The sequence below is a fragment of the Ambystoma mexicanum genome, chromosome 7p (genome assembly GCF_040938575.1).
Source record: "Ambystoma mexicanum isolate Mex_15411 chromosome 7p, UKY_AmexF1_1, whole genome shotgun sequence".
NCBI classification, from domain to species: domain Eukaryota; kingdom Metazoa; phylum Chordata; class Amphibia; order Caudata; family Ambystomatidae; genus Ambystoma; species Ambystoma mexicanum.
In genome coordinates, this window is record NC_090939.1 from 600,950,374 (window position 1) to 600,963,558 (window position 13,185).

Consider the following 13,185-nt stretch of genomic DNA (forward strand, 5'->3'; position numbering starts at 1 on the left):
CAGTGGGTTAGTGAACACAAAACACTTCTGATGAAACCCAAAGCGAACAGACTGAAGAAAGGAGCAGGCGTAGGCAAGACAACAGAAGTTACGAGAAACCAACCTGACAAGCGAAAGAGAGGGTCTCAGCCTGTTAGGAATCCTGGCTGTGCTATCCCTTAACAATACAGTTAACTGGAAAAGCGGGAGAACCAGGTAGGGGGGACAGAAGACTATTACTTGCATGCACATACTCGTCCTAGTCGAGATAAAGAGTGGACATTGAATAAGGTAAAACCCTTAAATCTGAATGAAGAGAAATGAATCCTGTGAAAGGAAAGGGACAAACCCAACTAGAATAAGACAAGAGAACAAGAAGGAAAGTAGGAGTAACCGAGTGAGAGACGGTTGAAATCCTGAAGAATCCAGTATCAGAACTGTGGTTATGATAGGTTTGTTTGGACAGTAGACTGATCTCGATTTGGACACTCACTGATGAGCACCTTATTTAGTTTTGTTAGGTATGGAACATCCTTAGCACAGGGCAAGGTAGGAGTTTTCACTTTTCATTTAATATCACCATTGAGCAGTGGTCAAAGTGTACGAAAGGAAGTAGTGGAACTATTTTGCCTACTTTTCTGCACCGCTCCCCACAAACCCCATTGCCACGCCCCCTAGCATACACAATACAAACCCCAAAACCCATGTGCCTGCTGTTTAAGGGAACATCCAGTTCAGTGCACTGAAAGTGCAAGTTTCAACGTATTCCTGCCAATTAGTCAAAGCAGAGCAAATTCACAATGGTAATTCATGCAACAGCTCACTGAAATGTACGAGAAACAATGAAATCACAAACTGATTTTCTTTTGGTATTATTAAATAAGTGAATACAATTAATTATATTTAGCCCCGAGTAGCTTTTCAGTTTTTCAACAATTGCATTGCTATGCACATTAAAGTGAAATGTGAAGATTAACCATGTGTCACACTTAACTATGGAGAATAGTCATATGCGCTATGCTATCAAACCAGGGTCTACCAGTACTTACAAATCCTACACATCTGGAATTCAGAAGGGAGCAATATAAAAATGAACACACAAATACACGTCAATACTGGACACTTAGTTTTTAAATCAGTAAAGACCATTTTGGGATGGCCCACAGACAGCCTACACCCTCAGGTGACTTCAATAGCTAGGGTGCTGGGGACATTAATATCTTACTGTTGGCATTTAGAATACTCTTAGAAGGTGGTAAAGGGAAAAAGTTATTAGAACAATAAGAGACCACAAATATTCTTAAACAGGCAAATACTTGTGGATCCCCCAAAAAGAGTCATTCAGTAAAACAGGCTAAGCCAAAGTCAATGGGCAAAAGTCTTATATAGGATGAAGCACTTCTGGTAGGTAAGTAAAAAAAAGTCTTTGCACAATGTTTTAAGTCTTTGAAGAAAAGAAGAATCAAATTTAGGGCCACAAGCGGATTACACTTGTGGTAAGTAGAAGATGCAAGCAACTCTACAGTGAGAGTTACGTTCTCTCAGACTTTACAGTGCCTTTGGATTGAAGAATAAGTGCAGCAGATGACTTCTGTTCCTGTGCAGCTCTGCAGATCCTGGTGTTGCTGTGCATCAGTCGTGGGGACAAGAGGGAGGACTTCTGGGGACTCCTGCACTGCAATGGGACTGTCACCGCTCGCAACCAGCAATCTTCAAATCAGTGGCTGTTCAGTGATTCAGCTCCGAGTCTACTGCAAATAGCAACACTGCGATTCCTGGCTGTCAAGATGGACTATCGTTGCTTCTGGGGTCCCGCACTCTGCTGAGGGCGCTCAGGCTTGGGCAGTCCTGCTTCCTTGGAGTCCGGAGGATCTTCCTGGAGCTCTAGGCCAGCTTAAAAGCACTGCACACAATCTGGTGTTGCTCTCCCTGGCTATATGGTTTCCAGCAGCAACTCTGTGGAAATTCAACCAGCTTCAATCAGCTCAAAGAAGGATGTCCAGGTGGCTTACTTTGGAGTTGATTGGTCCCACCAATTCAAGGGGAGAAGTCGTCCTTGCAGGGGCTTCTCTGTTGATGCAAAATTGGGAGTTACAGCAGCACAGCAGCAGGGCTTCACCGGGCAAACCAACGGTCCAGGAGTTGCAGCAGGCATCTTCTTCAAGTTCTTCTTCGGTTCCTTCATCCAGTGGTTGACTCTGCCTTCCAAGCCAAAAGCCTTGCCTTTTATCCTGTTCTCTCCCATTCATTCCAGCCCAGCTCTCAGTCACCCAGCAGGGTGGCTGTCCTTGCCGGACAGTCAGCCGGCCAATCACCACAGAGTGCATTTGGGTCTCCTAGGAGACTAAGCACAGGGAGTTTCGGGCACCTCGCGCACTTCCTGCCTACCCCAGACACCCTGGAGCCAGAGGCGGGCTTCACTCGTGAATCCCGCCAAAGGCAAAGCGAACAATGTGACCAAACCTGGTTTTGCGCGCAGAGTTAATCTTAAGAAGGACCTTTCCCACAAAGAAATGGCAAAAAAGAAGACCAAGGCTATTCTGACAAAAATGGCACAGTTGGGTGCTTTACTGCAGCTGCAAACGCAGCCCCATGGTAAATGCACACCACGGTAGTTAAAACAAAACCACTGCCATCAGCCATTCAGTGAGAAAAAGGAAACAACATTTTTTTACATGAGAAGCTAGACAAAGGGGATACTAGGTAACCCCTCCAGCACCCTATTGTAAAATAGTGTATGCTGGGTCTAGAAAGTTACAAATACAAGTAAAGTCAATTTCACTTTACTGCTCTTGGAAACAGTAGTTTATCCAAGAGGAGGTATTTAAACCTTTGGGAAATCTGAAAGACTTGCCTGTGCCACTCCACTGAAGGTGCTGTGTGACACAATGTAAAAGATGATGCCTATGTAGTTTGTCAAACTCCACAACCAAAAGAAAGAGTTCAAAATCACATTAAAATACATGAGAGGGTGGGGGAAAAGGGTCTCACTCTCTCCAGGTTAAGAAAATCAAGTCCTCAAAATCCAGCAAAGTTGCTGGGGGTCTTTAAGGTGGAGGGAATTCGCACATTTCTGAGAATTCTCCTTAACACCCGTCACCACCCATCAGTCTTTAACAATTTGAACCATCAATATACAGGAAGATTCCATGCCCTGAACAGGCACTGGAATCCGAATACAAACAAGGTCCCCCTGTAAAACACAGACACAAACACACCACTATGCTAACTCTTGCCTTTACACCAACAATTAGTATGCAGCTACAACCCTCGAATAATTCGACCTAGCTGCACACATAACGTTACCCTAAAGCACCAGCGCCACCAGAATGCAGATGCCATAGTCCATTGGTCTTACTGCACACATTCTACTGCCCTTACACAGCCACCGCACCACTGCTAGCGCTAGTATGCAGCTACACATTACCTATTGCACTCTAGCTGCACACATAACGAGTGCACCCATGCACATTGTACTACACTACTCTCTCCACCGTCCTGGACTGCAGTTCCTGAGGGAGTTCAACCCACAGGCTTTGGAATCATAACAATAGTAAAAGGCGCTATACAAATGCCAAATACAATTTCTTATCTTCTACCACCCAAGAGCTTGTATCTTGCATGTACCCATTTCAATTTAACAACTGCTGCCTCATATAGACTGTGTCGTGAACTGTGTTGCCTAACCATCTAGGACAACTGGTAGCCAGGGATATCTCACATCTAGGCGGACTGTGTTCCAAATGCACTAGCTAGTGCAGAAAGAAATGTAAATGTCTTGCGTCAGATCTAGACAGAAGCGTAAATATTAGCTTGCATCACATCAAGACGGAACAAGTTACTTAACAACTGGTAACGTTCTTTCGACTGGATGTTCCTCCAACGTATTCCACATCTTTGACATGTAATGTCCACAGCTGTGCACTTGGGAAACTTTCGGCAGAGGGCATCCTGCGTCGATGACGTTGGGTCGATGTCCCTCGAAGGACTCAGTCGAGGGCAACGTCACCAGATTTTATAAATAGGACGCACGGGGCCCGTTTTTCCCCCAGAATGTGCGGCACCCATCCAATGCCTGCTTGACTGCACATATCCTCGCGGAAACGTAAGCTGCAAACGCATAGGAAATTCTCAAGAGGGGCAGGCTGGGAGGACTATGTGGAATACGTTGGAGGAACATTCAGTTGAAAGAACGTTACGAGTTGGGAAGCAACTTGGTCTTCGAATGGATTGCGTCCTTCAACGTATTGCACATCTTTGACAGACTCCCAAAGCAGTACTAGAAAATGGAGGAGGGAGAATAGTTTAGAGTACCCAATCAGATGGCGGAATAAAGAACCGCCTTATTAAAGGCCAGATCCTGACCATGGATCATATCCAGGGAGTAATGTTTAACAAAAGGTGTGGATAGAAGCCCATGTGGCTGCATCACAAATATTCCTAATAGGAACTCCCCGTTGGAGGGCTGTGGAAGTAGCCACGCCCCTAGTGGCATGAGCTCAACCCTTCAGGAGGATCCTTACCCACCAATCGGTAACACTCAGTAATGGTGGGGATAATCCACCTGGACTGGGTCTGTTTGGTAACAGACTGGCCCAATCGGTGGCCAGAATATCCCACAAAGAGTTGATCGTCCACTCTGACCCTGGGCATCCTAGAAATATAAAAGCTCAGAGATCTCCTAGGATCCAACCTATGGATCCTAGGAGAGGAGGATGAGGAGGAGGATAGAAAGAAGGAAGAACCACTTTCTGGCTCAAATGAAATTCAGATACTGCCTTAGGTAGAAAGGAAGGATGTACCCCAAGTACAACCCTGTCCTTGTGAAACACAGTAAAGGGCGGATTAGAGGAAAGTGCCTGCAATTCACTCACTCTGCGAGCAGAAGTAACCACAACCAAGAACACTGTCTTGAAGGATAATCTCAAGGGACAAGAGTGCAAAGGTTCAAACGGAGTACCCATTAGAAATTTCAAAACCAAATTCAAATCCCAAACCGGCACCTGGAAAGGGGACGGCGGGAACACAGTCAGCCCTTTAAGAAATCAAAGGAATCTTAAAGTAAGAGCATTCTTCAGACGAGCGCTTAAATATAGACCGCGCCGCCAGGTAACCTTTAATGGTACCTACCTGAAGGCCCCTGTGGGCCAAAGACAGTAAGAAAGACAAAACCATAGGAATGGAACACTGAAAAGGATCAACATTTTGTCCTCTGCACCAGTCGCAAAACTTACGCCAACAGCAATGGGACAGGGATTTTGTTGCTGGCCTCCTGGCCGAAAGCAACACCTCCATCACATCATCCGGGAGGTCCCAACCCTTCTATCTCAACCTTTCAGATACCAAGTGAGAAGGTGGAGGGTTCTGACCTCTGGATGGAGAACCTGACCCCCCCCCCTCTCGCGAGAGCAGATCCTCTCAGTAGGGAAGACGGCGTGGAGGGCAGATGGACATTTCTAGAAGGTCCGGGTACCACGCGCTCCTGGCCCAATCCGGAGCAATGAGGATCATGTGAGAACCGAACCTCCGTACTCTGCGTAACACTTGAGGAATGACGGGGACTGGAGGAAGCTCGTACAGCAGCAGAAATGACCAATCCACTACAAATGAGTCTCCTAAGGCTCCTCTCGGAGGAAATTCCCTTTCGCAGAATCTCTCGCATTTCTGGTTGGCACTGGTGGCAAAGAGATCCACTTATGGGTTCCGCAAAGGGCGAAGATCTCCAGAAGGACTTCCTGAGCCAACTCCCACTCGTGAGAGATTGTGCTCTGCCTGCTCAGAGCGTCCGCCGCCGCATTTTCGTCTCCGGACAGATGAACTGCTGAGATCAAAATTTCCTCCTGGATGGCCCAGAACCAGAGCTGCATTGTCTCTGCACAATGGCAGTGACCCTACCCCCCACCTTTTTGTTGAGGTAATGCATGGCCACTGTTGTCCGTCATGATCAGGACACTTCCCCCCCGCACAGACGGCAGAAAAGCCTTCAGGGCTAGCCTGATGGCCCTCAGCTCTAACAGATTGATGTGGAGTTTGGACTCCGACGGAGACCAACGACCGCTGGCGGTCAAGTCGTTGGCATGAGCGCCCCATCCTGTGAGGGTAACATCCGTCACTACAGTCACCTCCGGCCACGGTTGCCAAAACGGCTCCCCCCTTCATCAGGTTCCCTTTGTTGGCCCACCACAGAAGATCCCGGGAGACCGAGATTGGAATCTGAACGGGATCCGACATCTTTCCTGATAACTGCGACCACTGCACCTTGAGAACCCATTGCAGGGATCACATCCTCAGCCTGGCCTCCGGCACCAGAAAAATGCAGGATGCCACGAGGCAGAGCAACCTTAAGAATTCGAAAGCCGGGAGACGCTGGGCATGTTGAAACTGGTCCACCATCTGCGCAATGTGATGAGCCCTCATCTTGGGAGGCGAGCACTTCCCCAAGGACGTGTCCAACACAGCCCCGATGTACTGGAGCTGTTGAGAAGGTGTCAGGTGCGACTTCTTGGAATTGAGGGAGAAGCCCAGCCTGTGGAGGGAGCGGCAGGTGAGACTGAGGTGATGGAATGCTTGCTCGGGAGAACGCGCACGGATCAGCCAGTCATCCAGGTAGGGGTAGACGTGAATTCCCCCCCTCACATGAGATACGCTGCCACCACCACCACCATTATCTTGGTGAAGACCCTTGGGCAGAGGTCAATCCAAAGGGCAGGACTCGAAACTGAAAGTGCAAGTCGCCTACCGCAAACCTCAGGTACTTTCTGTGATTGGGATGAATCGGCACATGAAAGTAAGCCTCTTTTAGGTCCAGAGACACCAACCAATCCTGAAGGTGAAGGGCCTGGAGGACTTGAGAAAGAGTAACCATCTTGAACGTGTCCTTCCTGAGAAGTTTGTTCAACCAACGCAAGTCCAGGATGGGTCTCAATCCCCAGCCTTTTTTTGGGATCAAAAAATAAGGGGAATACCATCCCTCGTTTCTCTCCGCTACAGGCACCAGTTCTATAGTGCCTTTCTCTAGCAGGGTCAAGATTTCCTGCACAAGGAGCAGATCCGAAAGCTCCAAAGAGATTCCCTGGTGGATGGTCGCGAGGCCGCTTTAGGAAGGGAATACAGTAGCCGTGGGCAATAGTATCCAGAAACCACGCATCCGAAGTAATGGCTCGCCACTCTTAGAGATGCTGAGACAGTCTGCCCCCAACCGGCGAACCATGGGACATGGTCTCATGACTGTTTTGGAGTGGCTGCGGCAGCACCTGAAGGCAAAGAGGCAGCTGCCCGAGTGGCTTTGGCACCTCCATTTCCCCGACCACCACAGATACTTTTTCGCCGACCCCTTTGACTGGCGGATCCTCTCGTTCTACCAAAGGAGGAGTAGAAACGAAAAGAATCTCCCCTCCACTGCTGTACCCTAGGACGAAAAGGCAGAGGTTGATGCACAGCTGCGCTTAAAGATGTCGCTGCAGCTTTTGAGGTCTGCAACCTCTCAAGGCTCTTGTCAGCCTTGCTGCCAAAATAATGTGCACCATCAAAGGGCATGTTCAAAAGAAGGGCTTGCACATCTGGGGCAAACCTCGGATTCCGCAACCACGCAAATCTGCGTATAACTGTTCTCGCAGCCATGGACCAGCTAACACTGTCGGCCGTGTCCAAACCCGACTGAAGGGATTCACACATGGCATCCTTGCCATCTTGCACGAGAGCAGGGAACCCATCCCCTTCGGGAATATGCTCAGCCGCTAGAGAAACAGTTCCACAGAATGTGTGAAAACCTTGCTAAGGCACAAGTGGAGTTGGCTGATTTCAACGCCATACACCCCGCAGAAAATACCTTGCGAGCTCAACCGTCGAATTGTTTGTCGTCCCTATCAGGAGGGATGGTAGGGTACGCCGCCTGCCTCGAGTGGATAAGTAGTTGGGGTCGCTTACGGAAGGACGGTACTTTGTCAACGATTTGTTAACAGCCGGAAGAGATTCCGGTGACTGCCAAGTAGGCGCCACCCTTTTCTGTAAAGTGAGATGAAAAGGTAACACCGGGTCAGAAGACGGACCTTGATCTAAAATGTCGGTTAGATCATCTTGTACAAAATCTTCAGGAGGACTGCACCAGCCCAGATACTCTCTGACCCTAGCCATGAGCCTCCTGTATGACGACTCAGCATGAGCCTGAGGCTCAGGCCTGCCCAATTCCACTTCCGGAACAACTCCTCCAATTGACTGTCTCCAGAAAAGACAGGAGCCACATCAGGCTTAACAGGGTCTTTAAAGTCAGACCTTTCCTCCTCCTCATATGTCGTCCAGAGGGAGGGAAAAACCTTGCCTCGGGACAGAAGATGGCCTGGAGTCAGCCACTGGCCTCACAGACTTAGCAGTAGCCTGCCTTGGAGAACCCACCGTAGCAGGGAACTCCAACGGTACATTTCGGGCAAAAATCCCCGAAGGTGTCGAGGGCGCTGAAGGCTTCCACGCCGAGAGCATCGACTGCTACGGCATCGAGAGCGCCGAAGGCTTTGGCATCGACAATGGGGCCGACGGCTGATAAGAAGGCAAAGGCTCGATGTCCGAATCAGACGGACACAGCATTGACAGAGTCGATGCAGGCTTCGTGCCCTGAGCAGGTTTCTGCGGCCTCGCTGGGGACGAGGACCGAGACCTGCAAGCACGTCTCTTGCGACTATCCTGAACCTTGTCCGAACGGGACCTCGAATGTTCCCAATGCGAGTCACGTCGAGGACCCGAGCCTGAAGGCATGCGAGCCACATTACAAGACCGTTCCTTGCCGGCTTCATCAGAAGTCACGGCCAGTACCGTGCCTTGCGATTGAAAAATTGCCAACATCTGCTCCTTAAAGGCAGCCCATTCCTCTGGAGTTGAGGACTTCGTCCGGCATGCCACTCCTCGTGGCTCCATCCTCCCAGGCGGACAGGGAAGGAGACCGGTGAGAGCGCTTCCTAGAATGCCAGGACGATGAAGAATGGTGGAAACCACTCCGGGACCGGGATCCCCAGGCCTCTTCCCGTCTTCCCGACGCGGAGAATCGCCTCTCGAGTCGTCAGTGGACACCCTCTTGGACGATTTAGATTTTCAGGACTTACTGGGTTTAGAACCCCTACCTACCTGAAGCTTCCCCTTATGCTCCCGCAAGGCTGTGGCAGTCAGTGACTGGCATTTGGAACAGTCGTCAGTGTCTCGACTCTCACCCAAGCACCACAAACAAATGCGATGCGGGTCGGTGATCGACATTTTAGACTTGCAGTCCCAGCAAGTCTTGAAGCCCCAGCAAGTCTTGAAGCCAGACCGCAGAGACTGAGGGGTCGAAGAAGAAGACATCTCTACATTGAAACACACGAGGCGCGCCTAGTTCTCGAAGCAAACACGTTTGTGGAAATAACAAAACTGAGGCTACGGGCAGCGTGCGTCCTACTTATAACATCTGCTGACGTCGCCCTCGACGGAGGCCTTAGAGGGACATCGACCCAACGTCATCGACGCAGGACGCCCTCTGCCGAAAAAGTTTCCTAAGTGCACAGCTGTGGACATTACATGTCAAAGACGTGGAATACGTTGGAGTACACAATCCATTCAAAATGTGAATATTGGCTTGCGTCATATCTAGACGGAAATATACATGCTGGCTTGCAACACATCTAGACATACATGTGAATATTGGACATCAATGTCCATTGACTTACATAAGAACACAACTATAAGACTGCGGCTGGATGACCAGGGACACTTGTCGGATCTCAAACAGGTCTTCAAAGTGGTGAGGCAGGGTTGTCTAGGAGCCCCATTGTTGTTCAACCTTTTTCTGTCCGATTTGGGAGACTTTGTTTTCGTCAGCGTTGGCCAGTCCAGTGATCAATGGGAGGAGGATGTATTGGCTAGCTTACGCTGACGATTTAGTCCTGCTGGATAGATCTGCGAATGGACTCCAGCGTCTCAAACAAACCCGGGGAATGCGCTACGTTAAATGGGCTCTCAATCAACCCTTTCGAAAATCCAAGATCCTCATTCAAACACCCAAAAAAGAAAATAAGATTTGGAAGTTGGCTCTTGGATGGCAAAGTGGTCCCACATGTTGATGAACTTATATATCTGGGTTACGAGATCTTTGCCTCCCCTGCTAGCAATAAGGTTAATATGGCAATTTTGGAGAAAGCAACAGATCATTCCACAAATGAAAATTGAACGCAAAATTCTGTAATTTCTCTATTCTTCCACTCATTAAGTTTTACACAGCAAAAGCAGTACCTGTTCTACTCTATGGACTGGAAGCAAAACCTCGGTTATGGAACACAAACTGAACAAATTGGAGGGCCTTCTTTGGAAAAAATCCTAAGCACTCCCGATGTGCACTCCATTATTGAGTCTTCATTTCGAATTGGGCTTAGTTTCTTTGGGATGTCGAGCTCTTCCTCACCTTTCACGCTACTAAACTCCTAATTTCCCCTCTCATTTTCTCTAGATTTTTCTACTGCTCTGCTCTCCTGTTCGGTCTCCCTTCCTCACATCTAACGCCCCCCCCATTTAAATCCATTTATCATTCTGCCATCCGTTCTCTCTGCATGTTCTCCACCTCACTAGGCTGACTCTCCTTTCATTCCCAACTCAAATTTAACTTCCTCTGTCTTGTCTTTAGATCACTCTATGGTCTTGCTCCACCTTACCTTTCCTCCCTCTCTTTCTATTCTTCTCACCCACTTCGCTCGGCTGATCATTTCCTACTCTCTGTTCCTCCTGCACCCTGTGCTCCATCCCACTTCCTTTCATTCCAACTTCTTGCTCCTTTTCATTGGAATCGTCTACCTCCCTCCATCCGCTCCACCACCACATACTCCTCCTCCTGCTCCTCTTTAAAGTCCTACCTTCTTCAAACTCCAACCTAACACCTTTTACCCTCTTTACCCTCTCTTTACTCTCACCTTTTACCCTCTTTACCCTCTCTTTACCCTCTCACAACTACAGCACAAGTTCACTCATTCCTTTCAATGTAAATTGTTCTCTATATTGTTGGTTATTTGATTCATGTTTTGTTATTTAATGCTTATAATGTATTCACTTTTTTGTTCATGTAAAGCGCCTTGGATTAAAGCACTATATAAAATGAAATAGAATACAAATACCTTGATAAAATCCCGAGAGCTCAAAAGACCTGGCTTCAAATGGACAACAGTTCAATTCTAGTTCTATCTTTGGTATCGGTGCATGGCCTTTCCCCCCATTAAGCACAGACAGTCCAGAAGTGCTATTCTACAATAAATTGCCAAAATCTAGGCTATTACAAAATGTATAAGCCATCCTCATCAATATGTGCACACTGCCACTTTGCCTGTGGCTGGCATGATGCTGCATTTATTTTCCCCATTCTCAGTTACCATACATGAATCCAGAGCTTAGTTGCCTAAATGATCCCACCTGGATGTAGAACTGACACCCACTTCTACTTTCAAAAGGTCTGCCATAAAGGAAAAGAAGGCAAACTAACATACTACAAATGTACAGCAACCATTTACATATATAACATTTGCAAGAAAAAAAGCCTCATACCTTTCCGAGGTGGCAATTCTCCACTTTGTGCCAATTCTGTTCCAGTGTACACAATCTCACCATCTTTAACCATCTCATTCCAAAGGCCACAGAGTCCATCTCGAGTGAATGTCAACTGAAAGAAAAAAGGTGGGGAGAAAAGGAATTTACAATGGCATCCGTTTATGTGCAAATAGTCAGTAGAACTAGCACCAAGGTTTGACCATAGCAAAGTAAAGGAACAGACTCAAGTCATTACTGGAAGGTGCCAACAACGGAGTATGGTCCAAGTGTTATGCTAGTCTAGTCTGCATGCATGTCATTAATGCCAACCTATAAAGCAATATACCAAATGTTTTCTGTTCTGCAATTTTCATGTTTCTCCCCTCTGAAGCACTCTCTTCTGCACCCTCTTCTCAAGAAATCACAGCTGACCCTTCTTGCTAAATATCGCCCAATCTCGATCACTCCCTTTCTGGGCAAACTCCTTGAAAAGCTAGCCATCTCGCAGCTCAACCTTCACTCTGATTCTGTTGGTTGTCTCCATGACCACCAATCTGGCTTTAGAGCTGCCAAAAGCACGGAACTGCTCTCCTGAACATCAGTGAAGATCTGCTCTCCAACCTTGATTCTAACATCCCCTCTGTCCTCATCCTACTCTATCTCTCTTCTGCCTTTGACACGGTCAACCATACCATCCTGCTCAACCGTCTCTGTGACAACTTGGATATCACCGATCAGGCTCTTGCCTGGCTGACACTTTCCTCTCCGATCGACGCCCGCTCCCAAGGTCCAACTTGGACCCTTCGTTTCATCCATCTTCCTTTCTACCTGCAGTGTTCCCCAGGGGTCTAACCACTCACCCTGGTACGTCAACCAATAACTGGCAACTCTCACCCACCGCATTGCCATTATCTGCTCCAACTTTCAGTGTCACGCTGATGACAACTCATTTTCAGGCTCCCCATGGCCACTTCCTCTCCTTCTCTCATCTCTGACTGCCTATCTGCCATTCAGGAGTGGTGTGCTGTCAATATCTGCCTGAATGCCAGCAAGACAGATATCCTCCGCATCGGCACACCTTCACCCTCCTTTCCCGTCACTCCCTGGCCTGCCTTCCTTGGCTCTCGTCTTACTCCCACCTGTGAGGCTAAGAACCGCGGGGGTCATCTTTAACTCCACCCTCTCCTTCTCTGCCCACATCTCTGATGTCTCTAAAAAGTCTAACTTCCTATTGCATCTCCTCAGAGGTATTCTGCCTTTCCTCTCCTTCCCCCAGAAGCTCCGTCTCTCGAGCCCTGGTTCTCTCTATGTTGGACTACTGTAACAGCCTCTTTCTAAATCTACCTGCTTCTACTCTCCACCCTTGCAACTTATCCAGAACAGGACTGCGAGACTTGTCCTTGGCCTCAAGCCCTGGGATCGTATCTCTCCAGCACTGAACTCTCTACATTGGCTCCCAGTGGCTGCAAGGATTAAATTCAAAACCCTTTGCATTGTCCACAAGGCTTTCTGGGGCCTGGGTCCAAAATACCTTCAGCTGTCCCTCTGCAAATACCTTACCTCCAGAGGTCTTCGCTCCTCTACCTTTAAATCTCTCAGGGTCAGCCGTTTTTCAAAGAAACTAGCTTGGGGTAGATCTCCGTCTCCCTCTGGAACAGCCTCCCTGCTACTCTGAAA

General features: G+C 48.2%; 1 protein-coding gene and 1 long non-coding RNA gene across 5 annotated transcripts in view; one reads left to right on the forward strand and one right to left on the reverse strand.

Moving 5' to 3' along the window:
* Nucleotides 1-13,185, reverse strand: part of HERC2 (HECT and RLD domain containing E3 ubiquitin protein ligase 2) — a 2,956,340-nt gene that overhangs the window by 2,907,698 nt on the left and 35,457 nt on the right. For all 4 annotated transcript variants that reach the window (XM_069636605.1, XM_069636607.1, XM_069636603.1 and 1 more), the window contains exon 3: nt 11,527-11,641. In XM_069636605.1, coding sequence (XP_069492706.1) covers nt 11,527-11,641 — 115 coding nt within the window. The remainder of the gene's footprint in view (nt 1-11,526; nt 11,642-13,185) is intronic.
* LOC138526181 (uncharacterized) overlaps nt 1-13,185 on the forward strand; it is a 270,656-nt gene that overhangs the window by 119,963 nt on the left and 137,508 nt on the right. The window lies entirely within an intron of this gene.